This window comes from Acinonyx jubatus, chromosome C2 (genome assembly GCF_027475565.1).
Source record: "Acinonyx jubatus isolate Ajub_Pintada_27869175 chromosome C2, VMU_Ajub_asm_v1.0, whole genome shotgun sequence".
Lineage (NCBI taxonomy): Eukaryota > Metazoa > Chordata > Mammalia > Carnivora > Felidae > Acinonyx > Acinonyx jubatus.
In genome coordinates this window covers 130,790,164-130,808,478 of record NC_069384.1, presented here as the reverse complement: position 1 = coordinate 130,808,478, position 18,315 = coordinate 130,790,164, and the positions used below count along the sequence as shown (strand labels likewise).

The 18,315-nt window shown below is 37.1% G+C and overlaps 2 protein-coding genes across 14 annotated transcripts in view; one reads left to right on the top strand and one right to left on the bottom strand.

Moving 5' to 3' along the window:
- BTD (biotinidase) overlaps positions 1-865 on the bottom strand; it is a 29,937-nt gene extending 29,072 nt beyond the window's left edge. For both annotated transcript variants that reach the window (XM_015068481.3, XM_015068482.3), the window contains exon 1: positions 607-865. Coding sequence is in view for 1 of the 2 variants with exons in the window: in XM_015068482.3 (XP_014923968.1) it covers positions 607-617 (11 nt within the window). In the remaining variant the exon portion in view is untranslated. The remainder of the gene's footprint in view (positions 1-606) is intronic.
- HACL1 (2-hydroxyacyl-CoA lyase 1) overlaps positions 1-18,315 on the top strand; it is an 89,842-nt gene that overhangs the window by 988 nt on the left and 70,539 nt on the right. For 5 of the 12 annotated variants that reach the window (XR_008297989.1, XR_008297990.1, XR_008297991.1 and 2 more), the window contains exons 1-9: positions 799-1,012; positions 1,204-1,308; positions 6,470-6,510; positions 7,134-7,214; positions 9,339-9,411; positions 11,585-11,662; positions 12,477-12,571; positions 14,338-14,450; positions 15,164-15,299. Coding sequence is in view for 9 of the 12 variants with exons in the window: in XM_053221481.1 (XP_053077456.1) it covers positions 923-1,012; positions 1,204-1,308; positions 6,470-6,510; positions 7,134-7,214; positions 9,339-9,411; positions 11,585-11,662; positions 12,477-12,571; positions 14,338-14,450; positions 15,164-15,299 (812 nt within the window). In the remaining 3 variants the exon portion in view is untranslated. Of the gene's footprint in view, positions 1-797; positions 1,013-1,203; positions 1,309-6,469; positions 6,511-7,133; positions 7,215-9,338; positions 9,412-11,584; positions 11,663-12,476; positions 12,572-14,337; positions 14,451-15,163; positions 15,300-18,315 lie in introns of those variants that run through there. The other 7 variants (XM_053221480.1, XM_027061874.2, XM_053221484.1 and 4 more) reach the window with 7 other exon arrangements.

Here is an 18,315-nt window from a genome sequence, read left to right as displayed (position 1 = left end):
TTAGAGAAAACAATGGTCAAATGTAACTAGGTTCAAGGGTTCCTTCTTGTCTCTTGTAGCCTAAGGGCTAAACAGTGAGTAGAGTACAAGCTGGGGATTCTGAAGAATGGGATGGGTTCAATGGCTCTGGGCAAAATTACTTTGTTTTTTGGTTAGGAAATTCGGTGTCCCCATGTATATTGGGATAAAGAGCAAATCCGTTTATGGATTTAACTGACGTGTACTATTGACTATGTTTCACGAACTACATAGTTGTGAAACTTCTTTAGTTACAAAAGAGCGTGTAAACCAAAAAGCGTGTAGTAAACGCCTAGTACACAGCAGACGTACAAGCATAATACGACCGAAACTCAACTTTGCACTAGGCTAGGCTCCACCCAGCCCACCCGGGTCCCAGCAGCCTTTGCGAAACCTGTCTAGGCCCTTAGGGCGCCCGGGGGGGGGGGGGGCGGAGGCGAGAGCGCCCGCCACGCCCCCTTCCGCTAGTGCTCCTAGCCCTCCTTCCGCTCCTACTCTGCGTGTGCTCCACTCGCCTTAGCGAACCCCCAAATGCCTCCGGAGGGTAGGCACAGAGGAGCTAGAAGCCTCAGAGGGGCCGCGTCTCACCTGCTTGGCATAGGTCTCAGCCTCCTGCTAGTCCCGCCTCCTTCTGGCACTCTGGCCCCGCGAATGGAGGAGCTGGAAAAAGGGCACGGCTCTGATTGGAGGAGTGTGTTTACATTCTCAACTCACGCTGCGAGCGGACGGATTTAAGTCCCGCCTTTTCCTTCCCGCTTTTCAAATTGGTTGGTTGCCTTCCTCCTTGTCAGAGGAGCGGTTTCCACAATTGGTGAGCGGCTGTCCCCCCGACTTTATTTTGCTGGGCGTCTACGTGTCAGCTTGATGTTTGACTGCGAGAGTATCTCGAAGTTTTAGGTGGAAGATGTCGGAGACTAACGGAGCCGCACGTAGCGACGGAGACGAGGAGCAGGTTTCTGGTGCTGAAGTCATCGCCCAGGCCCTGAAAACGCAAGTACGGTGGACTCTCCTACGGAAGCCGGCGGGGGGGGGGGGGGGGGGCGGAGACGTTGTCTTGGAGACAAGGAGAGCGGTGCGGTGCGGTGGGAGGTGGGGAGGTTTTCCTTGAGGCTTTCCTTTTAGCGCCCCGGGAGGGAACGGTGTGGCGCGGGCCCGGGCATTTACTCCCCTGTTCTTGGCCCCCAGGATGTGGAGTACATGTTTGGCATCGTAGGCATCCCAGTGACCGAAATCGCCGTTGCGTCCCAGAAGATGGGCATCAGATATGTCGGGATGAGGAATGAGCAAGCGGTGAGTATGGACAGTGGGGGGCCGAAAGCGTTATTGGGAATGATTGATAATAGCAGCAGATATTCATCGCAGACACTCAGCCCTTACCACCGTTCTTCAAGCAGACCAAGCGCAGCAATCCTATGAAGCAAGAACTGTTTTTGTTAATCCTAGTTGGCACAGAGAGGTTGAGTAATTTGCCCGAGGTGACACGTTGCTAGTGTCAGAAGCCAGGATTTGAACCCAAGTATTCTGGGGTTTGAAGTCCATGCTCTTGACACTACACCGAGTCGTTCTCTGCCAAGTCTAGAGCGTTGGAACTGAAAGGGACACTTTTCCTGGTCTGAATTCGGTTCCTCTGTCCTCTCATAACTACCTGTTATGATGTATCTCTTTCTGTGTATTATTTGTCTGGTCTGACTTCCCTATTAGGCTGTGAGATCCAGGAGAGCGGGGATATTATTTCTTCTTGACACATCTGTATCCCCAGTGCCTAGCACATGATAGGTGCTCAGGCCTTGCCTAGAGATGAATGGGTGAAGGCCAAGGCTCTCATGTTATATGGTAGGTGGCCCTGCAAGGTAATAGGTTCACAAATGGTAAAGCCATGATTAGAACTCTGGTGTCCTAAATCCCAGTCCAGTCCTCCTTCCACTGCGTCATGCAACCACTCTTCCTAGAGGCTTATTTGGAAGCAAAAGAAAGGAAGATGAGACATTTTGTCAACCCAGTCTCAGTGCTTACTATGTGCTGGTTTAAAAGATCAAGAAACTACTTCTGCAGCGTCATATCCTGTCAGTCCATCTAAAACTAAGTATTCCTGCTTTGCACTCTCACTGTTTGTTGCTCTCTAATTCAGGCTCTTACCATCTGTTGCCCAGACAGCTGCCTTGACCTCCCTAAGTGGTACCCTTTCTCTGCCATCACATGTAGGCTCCTAGAGAGCAGGAGTTGTAGTTCATTTGTTATATCCCCGGAGTGCCTGGCTTGTTTGGGGCTTTTGCATGATGTAAATGCTTAGTACATTGTTTATTAATTGAATGGCAGGCCTTAAGTGTAAGATTTGAGGAGTATGGGTTTTTTAAAATCTTAAATCAGGTCTTGAGTTTGTATCATTTCTTTCTTCTTAGAACAATATTCTATTCTGTCGTCTATGTGAGAAAATAAGGCTATTGACCTATTAATAAGTTAGTAAGTAAAATGTAATAAAATAACTTATATTTTACTGTTTTTTTATGAAGGTGGAATGTTTGGTTTCTTCTTCAAACACCAAATATTTATTGAGTACATACCAGGTACTGGTGTATAAGTCTTCTTCTGACTATTGGAATGAGTCACATGACTGAGGGAAATATATATCAGGAATGTCTTACAGGTATCTGAAACCCATGTCTGATTTTGAATTCACTACCTTTTCCCTCCAGATTGGCTCTTCCCTCTGTATTCATGATTTGAGTCAGTGGCACTGTGATTCACCTAGTCAGTAAAGCAAGCCCAAATCTAGAGGCTTGTATTTCAATATTTCCTTCAGGAACCAGGTTTAGTTGTGATCTTTAAGTTTGGGAAGGTGAGGTAATTATAATAGTATAATTATAAATGTATGTATGAGGGCACCTGGGCGACTCAGTCAGCTAAGCATCCAACTCCTGGTTTTGACTTAGGTCATGATCTCATGATTCATGAGATCGAGCCCCATGTCTAGCTCTGGGATAACAGGGTAGAGTCTGCTTGGGATTCTCTCTCCCTCTCACTGCCCCTCTCTGGCTCACGTGTATTCTCTCTCTCTCTCTCTGAAAAATAAGTAAATAAAACAAAAAATGTATGTATAAGGAATGGTGCATATAGGGGCGCCTGGGTGGCTCAGTCGGTTAAGTGTCTGACTTCAGCTCAGGTCATGATCTTGTGGTTCATGGGTTCGAGACCCTGTCGGGCTCTGTGCTGACAGCTCATAGCCTGGAGTCTGCTTCAGATTCTGTGTCTCCCTCTCTCTTTTCCCCTTCCCTGCTTGCACTCTATCTGTCTCTGTCCCTTTCTCTCAAAAAAAAAAAAAAAAAAAAAATATATATATATATATGTAAAGGAATGGTGCACATAAAGGATGACTGGTTCTCTCTGTGTGGAACAGAGAAGATTACCAGTGAAGGCAAGGTTTGTTCATGCTGTTCCATCAAAATAGCTTAAAGGCACAATGAGCTGTGAGACTGAATAGGTAGACTAAGGGGAGGTTGTAGAAAATCTATGGCTGGAAATTCAGGAATGTGGACTTTTTTAGTAGGCATTGAATGAGACCTGAAAGGTTTTTCAAAATAGGTGGGAGACATAATTAGATTTGTACTCTAGAAATCATGGTAGTACAGAGTATGGATCAGCAGGGCAGCTTGAAGTTTTGTTTCAGTCCCTGTAATCTCAGTGGAGGGCCTCCGTAGGTCCCAGGTGCTTTACTGGACATATGGAATATGGAGATGAATGACATACTTTCCTTGTACTTGAGGAGCTTATAACCTGGCTGTGGAGACAGACATAAACAGACAATTTTATTATAATGTGATAAGTGCTATGATAGAGATATATTCAGGGTGCTGTGGAGGTCCAGAAAAGGGTACTCAGCTCAGCCTAAAGCTTCAGAAAAGGTTTCCTGGAGATGATCCCTGAGCTGCCTTGAAGTATGAGTGGGCATTAACCAACTAGGAAGGAGAGGACAAGCTCTTTTGGAAATGATTCTTAGATGTGGCTTGCTTAACTGACTAGGGGGATCCCAGCACCGCTGACTCAGATCGGGAATACAGATGGAAGAACCAATTTGGAGGGAAAAGGTAATGAATGCAAATTTGATGACTGAGATGCCTGTAGGACGTTCCCGGTACGTAGTCCCCTCAGTCAACCTGACTCTTCACAGTACAGTACTCAGGAAGACTTAACTAGTGCCTGAATTCAGGGTAATGACAGGGTGATGAAAGGAGAGTGTGAGAACAGATTCAGAAGCCATTCAAGAGGCCGAAGAGGATTTGGCGTCCAATTACTCGTTTGTGCTAAAGAGAAAGGTGTAGTTGGTTGTGGATGGTTGTGACCTGGTGGTCTTTCATCAGATCCTTAGCATGATCAAGACATACGCTGACTGGCTTTCCAGGGGGGAGGCACACTGTTGGGAATGTGACAGTTACTGAGGACTAACTGTGCAGGCAGTGTTCTGAATGTTTTACATATGTTAACTGATTTCATCCTCAGAGCAGTGCTGTCAGTCATGTTCATTTTATAGATAAGGAAGCCAGGGTACAGAGGAACTTGCCAAAACTACACAGCGGAAAGGAGAGGAGCAAGATTCGAATCAAAACGATTCAGTTCTAGAGTCTGCTCTCTTAAGTACTACACACAGCATTCTGCTTGTGAGTGGAGGTAATTTGGTAGAGAAATACATGTTTTATGATCATAAAAAGAGTTCCTTTCAGCTTTTGACATTTGCTACCAGAAGGATATAATTTTTGGTATATGTTGTTTTGTATTTTGCATTCTGTAGCAATATTTCTTACCCCGCTTTAATAAGTGGACAGTGTTCTTCAGTGTTCAGATTGCACCAGACATTATATTTTATGCACTTGCATTTTTGGAGTTGTCTTATTACTATCCTGTGTGAGTTTGGTCTTGTGTGCAAAAGGGAAAGTGATAAGGGCCAGCGGAGAATAGTAACAAAGAAACGGCATGGAGCCTGTGTGCCCTTTCTTAGTTGGGCATATGGTAGTGGTAGCAGTTAAAGATTCTTAAAAATTTATTTTTAATTTTTTTTACCCTTATATCCTAAACGTTTATTTAAGTTAAGTCTACTACACATAAAATTGAGTGTTTAGAAAAATATCATTTTTATTACTATTTCTAAAAAAAAAATGAGAAGAAATAATACTAGAAAAAGATGTCTCAGACTAAGAAAAAGGATTTATTTGAGAGAGTATTTAGCAGTTTTTCAGGTTATCTTGTATTTAATTTAGCACCTCCCCTTTTTCCTGTGCAGTTGAAGGGTAGTTTAAAAGTAAAACCTAACCAGGGTGCCTGGGTGGCTCAGTTTGTTAAGCATCCAACTTCAGCTCATGTCATGATCTCAGGGTTCATGGGTCCAAGCTTCAGATATTCTATCTTCCTCTCTCTCTGCCCCTCCCCGGCTCCCTCGTCCCCCTCAAAAATAAATAAACATAAAAAAATAAAATAAGAAAGAAAAGTAAAAACTAACCATATGGAGGCCATAAAGGGAATCTCAACAAATCTTCAAAGATTGAAAACATACAGTATATGTAACCTGACAGCGTAGAAATAAATTCAGTAACAGAAAGATAACTAGAAAATCCCCAAACTTGAAAGTAAAATAACATATTTGATACTTGGTAAACGTTTTTAAGGATTGGTAAAATCTAAAAAACTTTAGGGCAGAGTGGTCAAAAATGAAAGAGAGAAAATACAAATTACTAATAGCAGGAATGAAAAAGGACACATCACTATGAACCCTAACTAACCAATGGGTTGAGGAAGAAATCACAGCAGAAAATAAGAAATATTTTGAATTGAATGATATAGAAAAGATGAGATTTCAAACTTATAAGGTAGAGCTAAAGCAGTTCTTAGAAGAAATAGCTTTAAGTAAATCTATTACCAAAGAAGATTTTTAAAAATCCGTGATTTAAGCTTATATTTTAAGAAGCTAGAGAAAGAAAACCGAACTAAACCTAAAATGAAAGGAGTAAAATAATGAATACAAGAGCAGAAATCAGTGAAATAGAAAACAACAGTAGAATCTAACGGTAGAATCAACAAAGCCAAAAATTGGTTCTTTTAAAAGATTAATAAATTTGATAAATCCCTAGCAAGACTGATGAAGAATAAAAGAGAGAAAACATAAATTGCCAATATTAGGATTGAGAGAGAACATTTCTGTTGATCTTGCAGATATTATTAATAATAATCTAAGAGGGTATTATTAATAAACTAGATGATATAGACAAATTCCTTGAAACACTAAGAGCTAGATTAGATACCTAAGCCATTACTTGAAATTTACAGGTAGAACATTACTTATTAAAACTGAAAGCGTTCCAGTTCCTCCTTTACCACTCTGTTCTAGTTTTTTATTTAATAGTAAATATTTATACATGTACTTACTGTAATGATCCCAGTATGCTTAAGTATTTTTTCTTTGTAGGCTTGTTATGCTGCCTCTGCGATTGGATATCTGACAGGCAGGTAAACTCAAGTCTATGTTTTATATCTGTTTCTTTTAAAGGCTGTCTTAAACAGTTTCTTAAGAAATTACTTTGTGAATATAAAATGGCAAACTGAATTATATATGGAGATACTTTTTCCTTGAGTGTTCTGAAGTTAGAAAGTTACATCTAGGGTAAAGCATTCAAATTAAATTTTTTAAAAAGTTGAGGCAGGTCATTCCATTTCAGAATTACTTTCTGTCAGATATCAATTGACATATTTATCTATTAAAATTTTTTAAAGATATTTTTCCACATAAAAATGTACTCCACATCAAAAATTTTCTTTTGTATACAGTTAAATCAATGGGGCCCAAATATAACCTCTTTAAAATATGAAGAGGTTCAAAATATGAAGAAGTTAGTGAAATATAGTGTGAAGATGATGGGTCTCTTCTTTCTTGCAGGAAGACTGATACAATCTTTCTTTTGTTTCTTTTATAATTCACAAAATATTCTAATAATTGCTTTACCAATTGTAGTAAAGACCTGTATGTCCTTCCTTTGAAGTCCAAGAAAGTTGCCATGTTTCCCCCTAAAGTGATATAATCACCTGTTCCACTTGACCTGCTTTTAATAAAATAAATTCTGTTTTGCTTCTAGGCCTGGCGTATGCCTTGTTGTTTCTGGCCCAGGTCTCATCCATGCTTTGGGTGGTATGGCAAATGCAAACATGAACTGTTGGTAATTAAATTGCTATTACTGAAAACATTTTCTTAAATGTCAGTGTGTGATTTTACCTACTGGAACAACCAGTGATCTAGCGTGAGAAGACCTGGAATCAGGTGCTTGAGGGAATGGCTTGGTAAAAAATTAAATTAAGAATAGTATTAGGAAGAACAACAAAAAAATATCAGTAATCTTACTTAGAGGTAAACACATTTTTGAGTTTTTGGAAAACTTATGTGTAGAAGCATATGGGAATACACGTATGCTTAATTCATTAAGTCTCCCTGTATAAACCTTCTTTCAAGTAACATCTTCCTTCATTAAGATATAAGCATTTCTAGGGGTGCCTGGCTGGTTTAGTTTGTAAAGCTTGGGACTCTTAATCTCAGGGTCGTAAGTTCAAGCCCTACATTGGGCATGGAGCCTACTAAAAAATAAAAAAGATATAAGTGTTTCTTTAAAAAAAATTTTTTAATGTTTTTATTTGTTTCTGAGACAGAGACAGAGCATGAGCAGGGGAGGGGCAGAGAGAGAGGGAGACAGAATCTGAAGCAGGCTCCAGGCTCTGAGCTGTCAGCACAGAGCCCAACATGGGGCTCGAACTCACAGACTGTGAGATCGTGACCCGAGCTGAAGTCAGACGTTTAACCGACTAAGCCACCCAGGTGTCCCAAGATATGTGTTTCTAAACGTATGTGTAGAAGCATATGGTGATAGCTCTGTGTTTAACTCATAGAAACTAGACAGTGTATAACATGTCATTCATATTCATCTTTCATTAAGATAGAAGTTTATAAACTTACGTGTAGAAGCTTGTGGGAACAGGCTTACGCTTAACTCATTAAAACTATACTGTGTATAAACCTTAAAAAAAAACCAACACATTTTGGAGTGTGTGTGTATATGTATGTGTATGTGCCTCTCTATATATGTGAATGTGTGTGCAGTTCTCTTTAAGTGCAGAATTATTTTTAAAACACCTCAGCTCAGAATGTAAGAATGTATCTAGTTCTTTATCTTGTTTTGCATAACTAGCAAGACAATTGAAATTCTTAGATTTTTTTAGTTTGCTTTATAAGCTCTTTAGTACTTACTCTTTGACCTTGCACTTAACCCCATCTTTGGGGTTAACCAGTAAGGTCTTGTTAAAAGGAGTTATGTTCTAGTCAATTCATAAAACATTTAATCTTCCTTCATACAAAGAAGTATCATCCTAGTATGAAGGAAGAGTAAATATTTAGATATTATTTACACCAATGTCCTAGTAGGTAGGACATTGTCCGCTTTCTTGCCAGATGCCTTCTTTCCTTTCTTCTTATAGTAGTTTAAAAGTAAAAATTAACCATGTGGAGGCCATAAAGGGAATCCCAACAAAACTCCAAAGACTGAAAATATACAGTATTTGTAACTTGCAGTTCTTAGAGGAAATGGTTTTAAATGAATCTGTTACTAAAGAAGATCAAAGATCCATGCTTTAGCCAATAAGATCATGTTAGAGGGGGTTATGTTCTAGTCAATTCATAAAATATTTAATCTTCTTTAATACTAGGAATATGAAAGAAGATTAAATATTTTAGTGTTATTTAGACTAATGTCCTAGTAAGAGGGCATTGTTCACTTGCTTGACATATGCCTTCTTTCTCCCTTCCTAGTCTTTCTCTTTCTTTACCTTCTTTAGGGCCTGACTTTGTTTTTCGTAACTTTTAAGTTTGCCATAACTTTTCTTCTCCTTGAAGGATAAGATTGGATTATTGGTGTGGAGTTTTTTTCACTCTATCATTTCCAAATAGACTCACTTAGGAAGGTGTGAAAAACAATTGTTTCCTCCTCTTAATCCCAAGACTAATAATGGGAAGGGCATAAAAAGTTACTTTACATTATCACAGGTAGAGATTTAGCATCATATCCAGAAGGACTTGGGAAGAGGGAGGCATGGAGGAAAAGCATTTACTATAAATTTCAGATTTTTCTGAAATTAAGGAATTAAAGAAGGATTCTCTCATATCCGGTTGCCTACTAAATAGTTTGTTGAAATTTTCTCTGTCAACATACATTGCTGTTTACTTATTGGGCACTTTCCTCAGTATTTTACATGTCTATCTTACTTGTAATTTTCTTTTAAAACAATGAATTTTTCAGGCCCTTGATTGTGATTGGTGGTTCTTCTGAAAGAAGTCAGGAAACTATGGGAGCCTTCCAGGAGTTTCCTCAGGTATCCACCTCTAAAATTGTTATTACAGAGTTTAGTAGCATAAATCAATGCTATTAAGATTTAATGAGAAGAAAAAAAAAGATCTAACAGAAAAAATAAACACCTATCTGTAAAATAAACAATGACAATAAAATAGACATATTTGAGATAATTTAAAGGTGATTTTTCCTTAACTACAAGATAATCTCAGTGTGGATATTAAAGAAGCTCAGGCTCTGCCTGCTTAGGAGCAGTCTTCCAAGAAATACATCTTTTTTTTTTTTCTTAATGTTTATTTTTGAGACAGGGAGTGGGGGCAGAGAGAGAGGGAGACACAGAATCCAAAGCAGTCTCCAAGCTCTGAGCTGTCTGCACAGACACTTAACCGACTGAGCCACCCAAGCACCCTAAGAAATACATCTTTTTAACAGGCTTTTACACTCTGAAAATAAGTCTTAAAGATGCAGGAATAAAAATGGTGTAGGACAATGCCTCTCAAACTTTAAGGAAGTAAAAAATTGAGAGGAAAGATCCTACTTAAAATGACTATCAGTAAAAAATAAAATGACTGTCAGTAGACTCTGGACAAGTTCATTTTTATCTTAGAAAGCTGAGGAAAGAAAATATTTAAAAATTTCTAAAAACTTAAAAGAATTTGTCAACAAGATGGTATAGTGGGATTTTTTTTTTTTTTTTGCTTTTCTACATATTTAATACAGGTGCAACAGAGGTATTCATAAATAGATGCATAAAACAAAATGCTACAGGTTTAAGAATCATTGTAGAAACAAATAGGTGAGAGTGAATGATTAACTCTTAAGCATATATTTACCCATTTATAGTACAAAGTTATGAGCAAAGTTAAAACCGTTAGGCAGAGTCTACTGGTTAATCATAAGTCATTGTGAGAACCTCAGAATATAAACATAGAATTTTATATATGGTTTAAATCATTGTAAAATTTTAGATCTTGGCATAGTTTGATGCAAAAGTTACATTTCTGTCCTCTTGAAAGGGAATTGAAGTTTTACTTCGTCAATGGCAAAGAATAACAATGGCTATTTAAAAAATGCTGATAGGGGCACCTGGGTGGCTCAGTTGGTTGAGCGTCTGACTTCGGCTCAGGTCATGATCTCACAGTCCATGAGTTCAAACCTGCATCAGGCTCTGTGCTGCCAGCTCAGAGCCTGGAGCCTGTTTCAGATTCTGTGTCTCCCTCTCTCTCTGCCCCTCCCCTGCTCATGCTCTGTCTTTCTCTGTATCAAAAAAAAAAAAAAAAAAAACAACATTTTAAAAAATTAAAATAAAAGATGCTGATATATTTGAGAAATAAGTAGAGCAGATAAGTTATTTAAAAAGAAATTTAAGATTGCTATAGAAACTTTATAGATGAAAAGAAAGCAGAGATAATGTCCATTGCAGATATTTTTTTCCTGAAAAGGAAGATGAAATAAATTTATTAGATGAAATGAGAAATTTGAAGAGAAAGATCACTACATTTGATTTAAAATCTAAATACTGTTTTTGTGGAAATACTGCCATGACCAGGAAGAGACTGAAAATCTTAATTCCTTTGTGCTTGTGGGACTAAGACTACCAACTGTTCCATAGATTTCATACCAAAAAGTATCAAGAGACACCATTTCTATATAATGCCTCAGGGAACCTTAAACAGTGAAAAATTAATAATACTGAACTGACACGTTCCAAATAGCATAGCAGTAAAATATTTAACAGGAAAATTGGAAGAAACGTAAGGTTAGATTATCATTGTAACAACATGAAACAGATGAAGTTTTGTATTCCTGGCTATGTAATTTTTGGGTCCAAGATATGCTCATTTTAATTTTTAGTGGACATGATCAACTTCCCTTCTATTTAGACTTTCACCAGCAGCTTAGGAGAGTGCCTGTTTTCCTGTGTGGAGGTAGACGCTGAATATTATCAAACTCTTTCTTTTTTGCTAGTCTGAGAAGTGAAAATGATGTCTTGTTTTTTATTTACTGTCTGAATCATACTGAGACTTAAATTTGATTGTGCTTTGCATAGGCTTTACAGAAACAGCCCAAGTAATGTATTTTCTCCATCTTTTCTCTAAACATAATAGGAAGTAATGAGTTAACGTTTTGTCTTCCTTCAGAAGAGTAATATGATCTATAAGCTGAATTTTAAGGGATTTTCTTTCTGCATATAGGTTGAAGCTTGTAGATTATATAGCAAGTTCTCTGCCCGGCCAAGCAGCATAGAGACTATTCCCTCTATTATCGAGAAGGTAAAGTATTTAATTACAGGTCCTCCAAGTCAACTGGTTTTTCTCAGTTGCTCATACCTGTGTTATTTTTATTCTCAATAGAATGAGCAACAATTTAGTATATATTCAGGCAGTCAAAAATGATATAAAGAGCTATGTACATTTTAATTTTGCTGTCATTTAATTATAGACACAGAGATAAAATAAATCATTTTTGAAAAAAGTTTCTCCTTAAGTTTTTTAAATTATTATTTTTTAATTACAGAAAAGTAAAAAGAAAGATAAAAGGAGACCCTGAGTTCCCTTTCTGTCATGCTTTTCCAAAAGATTATGTTTGAAAATTATACTAATGTATATAAAACTGTGTCTTAGTTGATTAAACAGCGTATTATAAAGTAATTTTAGTTGGCCAACATTGGTATGTGGAGTTATGTTTGAGCTGTTTCAAAACCATGTGGTACATATTACAACATCACAGTTGGCCAAGTCTTTAGGATTAGGAAGCAGGGAAAAGTACATGTTACAGAGTAAAGACTTGGCAGGCAGAGCTTGGTGGGTAATTTCTAAGACCAATGCATGCTACAATATGAATTTTAAAACCTTTGGCGAGCGTTTTCTTTCATATCTCTCCCCTTTAAAAAAATACTTTTAAAATATATATTTCAATAGAGGGCATTTCAGTTTTAGTTAAAATTGCTTATTTCTCCAGCTAAGGATGTCCAGAAAAATTAAAATCGTATTCCTTTCACAATTTTAATTATCTTTGAGTGAATTATGTATTTCAATTATGTAATGAGAGTTTTAAAATATTTTCTTCTATTTGTAATAAATTTAGGCAGTGAGAAGCAGCATTTATGGTCGTCCAGGTGCTTGTTATGTTGACATACCTGCAGATTTTGTGAACTTGCAGGTGAATGTGAATTCTGTAAGGTAAGGAATAGTTACACTGGAGTTCTTTCTTAATTGTGTTATTATAATGTTTAACTTGTTCACAGATTACTTAGCAGTTTATAAATTAATCTTCATTTGTCTTAACTTTTGACAATTTAATAATTAAACTAAATCCTGGCCAAAGGCCTGGAGCTTTCTGAGCACTCATTTTAAATTACTCTTCTAATAGCTATACATAATACATCACCATCAATGTAGTATGGGTTATATAGAGTCTTCATAGTGTAAACCAAGAGATCAGGCGACTGTTGAAAAATTCTTTAGGACTCGGCATAAAAAATTTTAGTCTTTCTGTCTGTCTCTGTGATTTAAAAATATTCCAACTCAGGTGTTACTATGATTTGCCATGTTCCCTTCTTCCTTAAATAAACACTGGGTGAATAAAGAGTATAAGAAACATTTTTCACTGGGATCAAAGTCACCTCAGATAAGGATGGATACTTAGGTTAATGCATCACCCTGGGTACCATTTAGTATATTCTTGCTGTTGTGGACCCAGTGGTTCTCCAGTGACTACAGAGAGACGGTGTGCATTTCTGTGTATTCAGTATACCAAGGAGTTGCTTCTCTTGGTGCGAGTCATCTACTCTGCATAATACCTGAACATGATAAATGCAGTATTGAGCGGAGGGAAGGCAGAGATGAGTCTCTGGTAAGTTAACTCTGTAAGCCTTCTTTAAAATTTTTGTAAAGGTTGAATGTCTTTTTTGTATTATATGTTCAAATTTTGTACAGTGTGCAATGTTTATTCAAATAAATGAAAACACTGAGATTTGGTGTCTAGAAATACTTAACTATAATTTAAATTTCTATGCTAACTATACTTAATATTTCTTTTCTAATGCATGTTGTATACTAAAATATTGAGTCTCCCAGTGAATGGAAATACAGTGAGGTAGTTAAAAGCATGGGCTTTGGAGACAGAATGACCTAGTTCAATCCAGTCTCTGCCACATACCATCTGGGGACGCTGGGCAAATTACTTTGAGTTTTTCCCCCAGTGGTGATATGGAAATAAAATGCCTAACCTCATTGTTTTGAAAATTAAATGAGATTAAATGACACATAGTATTAAACACTGGCTTTTAGTATGTTTTTACTATTATTACAACAAGAACTATTACTACAATGTAAAACCATTGATTCAAATTTCCTGTCAATGAATTACTCACTTGATTGGTTTTAGATGGTATTAGGCAATAACTTAATTTACTAGGTGTGATAGGGACATTATGATTATATAGGAGAAAGTCTTTATATTTTAAAGCTGCATGGAAAAGCTTTTAATTGCCTATAATTCTCTTTAAAATGGTTCAGGAATGGGGGACCTGGGTGGCTCAGTCGGTTGAGCAACTTCGGCTGAGGTCATGATCTCACGGTTCATGAGTTCGAGCCCCGTGTTGGGCTCTATGCTGTCAGCTCGGAGCCTGGAGCCTGCTTCAGATTCTGTGTCTCCCTCTCTCTCTGCCCTTCCCCTACTCGCACTCTGTCTCTCTCTCAAAAATAAATAAAACATTAAAAAACTAAAAAAAAAATAAAATGGTTCAGGAAACAAATTTATGTACATATTTGTGTGCGTACGTGTGAAGCAAATGTGGTAAAATGATATTAAGTTGTTGAATATATCAGGTGGATATATAGAGTTTATTGTACTACTTTTTTTCTACCTTTTTATATATTTGTTATTTTTACAGTTAAAAGTTTAAAACTTGCCTCTTTTAATGAACAGAGCTCTTCACTTCCAGGTACACGGAGTGTTGCATGCCACCTCCTGTTAGTATGGCAGAGACCTCCGCTATATGTATGGCAGCAACTGTTATTAGAAATGCCAAGAAGCCCCTTCTTATCATCGGGAAAGGTAGCATTGATTGGAACTCTAAACTTTGCCCAGCTGTCAAAAGAATGTTGATTCTGTTTAGAAATTGTCTTCATTACTTATTAACATATCTAATATTCAAAATTGGAGTATGAGTTCTTTTCATTTAGCATTGTTTATTAATTTTGAAATCACAGAATTATTCTAGAATGCCCAGAGATCTTACCCTTTTAAGGGAATATCCTATTTCTTGAGTTCTATGCATGAATTATGGTTTCTTCCACTATAAAAATAATATGTGATCATTATTAAAAATGTTGGAAAATCCAGAAGATTAGAAAGAAGAAATCCCTTCTTCCAAAGACAACTATCTTAAACATTCATTTTTGTGTGTATATTTTGTATATTGTGATCACACCATATAGACTGTTTTAGTTATATTGGTTACTTCATTTAATATTATAACAACATTTCTTCAGTCTTAAATTTTTTTCCTAAGTATAATTTTAATGTCTGTTCATGTATATACTAATACTTCACTGGTAGATACTTAAATCTTTGCCATTTTTTTTGTTTGTTTAGTATAGTTGTGACAAACATGTTTGTGCTTAAAGCTTCTTCCATATATAGGCTTTAAGGTAGATTCCCAGGAAGAAAATTTGAGAAGTTCTAAAAGCAATTTCATGTGAACTGTTTTAAGAATCACAGTGCCTGGAGCTTAACTGACTTGTCTAATATGTTTGCATTTCTTGTAGGTGCTGCTTATGCCCATGCAGAGGAGGGTATCAGGAAATTGGTGGAGCGGTGTAAATTGCCGTTTTTGCCCACCCCCATGGGAAAGGGTGTTATCCCTGATAACCATCCGAACTGTGTGGCTGCTGCCAGATCCAGGTGCGTGGCATTCTAGAATTTAAGTACAATGGCCTGGCAGATTTTAAGCTAATTTACATTATTTTGTGACTTTAATGAATCTAGGAGAAGTTCTGAAATGTAATTTTAAGCACACCTGTTTCTTTTTAGACTTTTCAGCACTTTAAAGATGTTGCCCACTGCCTTCTGACCCTCCTGGTTCTAGATGAGAAATCTGTAGTCGTTTGAATCCTTGTTCCCCTACATGTAGTATGTTCTCCTGTGCCTGCTTGCAGGATTTTTTCTTATTTTTGGTTTTCAGCAGTTTGATTATATGTCTAGGCATGGTTTTCTTTCAGTTTATCCTTGTTCTGTAATCTTCAATCTGTAAATGTCTTCCACCAAATTTGTAAAGTTTCTGACCACTATTTCTTAAATATTTTTTCTGTACCAATCTCTTTCTCCTTTCCTGGGATAATGCAAATTGTAGACATTCTGATACTGTCCCATTGGTCCCTAAATATCTGTTCAACTTTTTTTCATCTTTAAAGTAGTTTATTAGAAATTTCTTATATGAAATGTTTTTTATTTTTATTTATTTTTAAATAAATTTTTTATTTTGTTTACCTTTTAATTGAAATATAATTGCTATGCAATGTTGCATTTGTTTCAGGTATACAACATAGTGATTTGATAGCTCTATACATTATGCTGTGTTCTCCATTCAGTTCTTTTCAATGCTTTTGTCTCTTTTATATTTTATATTTCTCTTTTGAGAGCTTCTATCTTCCCATTTATTTGAAGAGTATTTTTGTTCACTTTATGGAGCATATTATAATAGCTGTTTTAATGTCCTTGTTTACTCATTATCTGAGTCATCACAGAATGGGTGTCTTTTCATTTCTTTTGAGAATTGGTCAAATTTTTCTGGTTCTTTCATATACTGAGTATTTTTGGAATGTATCCTAGATTTTAAGTATTACGTTGCAAGATTCTAGGTCCTATTTACATCCTCTGTTGAATGTTGATTTTGTTTGTTTTAGCAAGCAGTTAGTCTGGTTAGGTTCAGACTGCAAGGTCTTACTAGAGGGGCAGTAGCTCCAGAGTCAGTTGAGTTTCGAAGCCTTTGCTGTGTTTGTCCACACATGCAAAGCCCAAGGGTGAACCCCAGTCGTGTGCCAGTTCCTCTCCAGAACTAGGGGTTTCTTTTCCCCAGAGTGACACTCTGTAGGACACCCCCTGCCCTTTCCAGGAGTCCCTTGCTGCTGCCTTATAGTACTGCACAAACAGAACTGCCTTTGGGGCAAAGTAACAGAAAGAAAGATAAAAAGTAAGGGGGATTGTCCCCATACTCTTTACAGTCCGAAGGGGCCCCTTTCTTGGTTCTTCTTGCCTGAAAAATGAAGTCTCTCAGAATTTTAGCTGCTGGGGATCTACCATGATACAGCTGTGCAGGAGGGCCGCTCCCAGAGCATGGCTGTGAGAGCAAAAAAGGAGAAAGAAAAAAACCTGAACTTCTCCCCGTCGTGCTCCTCCCTGGCTTTCAGGGTCCCTTTGATCACCTGTCCAAAAAAACAACGTTTCTCCCCAAGTTTTTGTTACCCTCCAGTTCTATAACCAGCACCGCCCTGAGTCAAAGCTACAAAGTAAAAGAGAGGGAAATAAACCTTAGAAACTCACCCCTTGTGTGAGTCACTTCTTTGACTCCTTTCCCCCACCCATCTACTATTGGTTACTTTTCAGAATCCTCAGGCAGTTGCTTTTTATATTTTGTTCCCAGTTTTCCATTGTGATTAGAGAGCTAGGCTATAGTGGGCTTACCCAGTCTTGGCTGGCACTAGAAGTCTCTCCTTTTTAGATTTTTAAAACATACATTTGATAAACTATACATTTTTCTTTTAATTTCTTGAGATTTCTTTATTATGAAATATTCTAAATAATACAAATGAGAGGTCATTTAATTAACACTTATATAACTGCCACTCAGCTTTATTAAATATAATGTAATCTATTAAGTAATATGTAATATTAAGTAATCAAGTAATAAGTCATTGCTTTGTTTTTTTGGTTTTTTTTAGGAAAGAAAAAAATTACAGATTCATTTGTAGTCCTCTGAATAGCTTTTCTGATCTCATTCCTTCCTCCCTGCACAGAGTTCACCATGGTTATGCATTTGGTGCTTTTCATAATCTCATGCACACACTAAAATTAATATTGAGGGTTTTTAGAATGTAATTTTTGCTCATTTAATGCTATCTTAAATAGATTGTACCTTAATCTATACAAGTATAGACTATACCTTTACTTTTTTTTCATATTGGTATACATTGTAAGTAACCAAATTCTTACCCTGTTAAGGTTTTAGTGTGTGCATGTGTATATTTATATATTTGTATTTTAACTTGGCTTGAGCTGAAGTTTATCTTCATTCCATCAGAAATTTAAGAAGGTAATATTAAACACATGGAACATTCTCCAGAATAGATCACATACTGGGACACAAATCAGCCCTTGACAAGTACGAAAGACTCAGATCATACCATGCATATTTTCAGACCACAATGCTATGAAACCCAAAATCAACCACAAGAAAAAATTTGGAATGACCACAAATACTTGGAGATTAAAGAACATCCTACTAAATAATGAATGAGTTAACCAAGAAATTAAAGAGGAAATTAAAAAGTGCATGGAAGCCAATGAAAATGATAACATGACAGCCCAAAACCTCTGGGATGCAGCAAAAGCCATCATAAGAGGGAAGTATGTAGCAATGCAGGCTTTCCTAAAGAAGGAAGAAAGGTCTCAGATACACAACCTAAACTTATACCTTAAAGAGTTGGAAAAAGAACAGCAAATCCCCAAAACCACCAGAAGATGGGAAATAATAAAGATTAGAGCAGAAATCAATGCTATTGAAATTTATTTTTAATATGAAATTTATTGTCAAATTGGTTTCCATACAACACCCAGTGCTCATCCCAAAAGGTGCCCTCCTCAATACCCATCACCCACCCCCCATCAACCCTCAGTTTGTTCTCAGTTTTTAAGAGTCTCT